Raw genomic sequence first — 1,897 nt, 5'->3', positions numbered from 1 at the left:
TTGTTAAAAAATAAATAAGCTCTGGGGCGCCTGGGTGGCTCAGCCAGTTGAGCGTCTGGCGTCGGCTCAGGTCATGATCTCACGGTTTGTGAGTTCTAGCCCCAAGTCGGGCTTTGTGCTGACAGCTCAGAGCCTGGAGTCTGAAGCCTGTTTGGGATTCTGTGTCTCCCTCTCTCTCTGTTCTTCCCCCACTCATGCTGTCTCTCTCTCTCTCTCTCTCTCTCAAAAATAAATAAACATTAAAAAATAAAATTAAATACATAAATAAATAAATAAGCTGTTACTTACCTCTCTGGTATACAGAGCAGAGATCAAAGTTAGGAACACCATGGAATAGCCATTTCTTCATGAATCGATTTAGGGTTTATGTGACTGTACTACTTCCTTGCATAAAAGGCTCTGTGTATGGTCTTTCCTTCCTTCACTCTCCCGAATTACATACAGATAATCTGTTACATAGGTTTTAAACTTGGACAAAACAGTTACTCCATGGAACCCAGCAGAATCCCAAAATCAAGGGTTGGGCAGGTAGGTGGGCGTGAGGGGTGGTTGGGGGTGGGATTACAGAATGATTGAGAACAAGAGCTAGGGCATAATCTCTCTTTCTGAGATGTCTCTCTGAGACCCTTCTCTGTCCGTGTTTGGGAACAGCACAGGATATGTGTTCCATGCCTAGAGAATCTAAAGGGCCTTGAGCTCTCCTTTCTGCTACTTCTTCTAGCAGATGTGAACAGCAAGGAAATGCACAGTGGAAACCAGACTTCTGTGTCTCACTTCATTTTGGTGGGCCTGCACCACCCACCGCAGCTGGGGGTGCCGCTCTTCCTGGCTTTCCTGGTCATCTATGCCCTCACTGTCTGTGGCAATGGGCTCATCATCTTCACCATCTTGGTGGACACCCGGCTCCACCATCCCATGTACTGGTTCCTGTGTCATCTCTCCTTCTTGGACGTGACCGTTTCCTCTGCCATTGTCCCCAAGATGCTAGCTGGCTTTGTCTTGGATAGCAGGGTCATCTCCTTTGGAGGCTGTGTAATCCAACTCTTTTCTTTCCATTTCCTGGGCTGTACTGAATGCTTCCTTTACACGCTCATGGCTTATGATCGCTTCTTGGCCATCTGTAAGCCTTTACATTACGCCACCATCATGACCCGGAACATCTGTAATTACCTGGCTTTGGGCACCTGGCTGGGAGGTACCCTCCATTCACTTTTCCAAACAAGCTTCATATTCCGGCTGCCCTTCTGTGGCCCAAACCAGGTAGACTACTTCTTCTGTGACATTCCCGCCATGCTGCGTCTAGCCTGTGCTGACATCACCATCAATGAGCTGGTCACCTTTGTGGACATTGGGTTCTTGGCCCTCACCTGCTTCATGCTCATCCTCACTTCCTATGGGTATATAGTGGTTGCCATCCTGCGAATCCAGTCCACTGATGGACGCTGCAACGCCTTCTCCACCTGTGCTGCCCACCTCACTGTTGTCATTGTTTACTATGTGCCCTGCACCTTCATTTACCTTCGCCCTGGCTCTCAGGAACCCCTGGATGGAGTGGTCGCCGTCTTCTACACTGTCATCACCCCCTTGCTTAACCCCATCGTCTACACGCTCCGCAACAAAGAGATGAAGGCAGCATTGTGGAGGCTGGGAGGTCGCAAGGATGTGCTGCCTCACTGACTCAGGCATTGCAGACATGCAGAAGACACTAGAATTTAGGGCACCAGATGGGACATCCGTAACCGGGGAGTTTTTAAGACAGAGAGGAAAGAAGGATCCATGCAGAGAGTAGAAACTCCTAGGTGCAGAGGTGGAAACTCAAGAAAGTTTCCTGCTTTCAGACATGATTTTTCCATATTTCTTCCTTCAATTCCAGTGGAGATCGGGCAAAACAACTCAG

General features: G+C 48.7%; 1 protein-coding gene across 1 annotated transcript; it reads left to right on the top strand.

The window, feature by feature from the left end:
- The first annotated feature begins 726 nt into the window (after nucleotides 1-726).
- Nucleotides 727-1,677, top strand: LOC122200775 (olfactory receptor 10G6). The gene has a single exon (XM_042906503.1). It carries the CDS (start codon nucleotides 742-744, stop codon nucleotides 1,675-1,677), a length of 936 nt encoding a protein of 311 aa, XP_042762437.1. The 5' UTR covers nucleotides 727-741.
- The last annotated feature ends 220 nt before the right edge of the window (nucleotides 1,678-1,897 follow it).

The sequence above is a fragment of the Panthera leo genome, chromosome D1 (assembly GCF_018350215.1).
Source record: "Panthera leo isolate Ple1 chromosome D1, P.leo_Ple1_pat1.1, whole genome shotgun sequence".
Classification (NCBI taxonomy): Eukaryota; Metazoa; Chordata; class Mammalia; order Carnivora; family Felidae; genus Panthera; species Panthera leo.
Note: the sequence above shows the minus strand (reverse complement) of the source record. Positions and strands in the feature narration are given on the sequence as shown.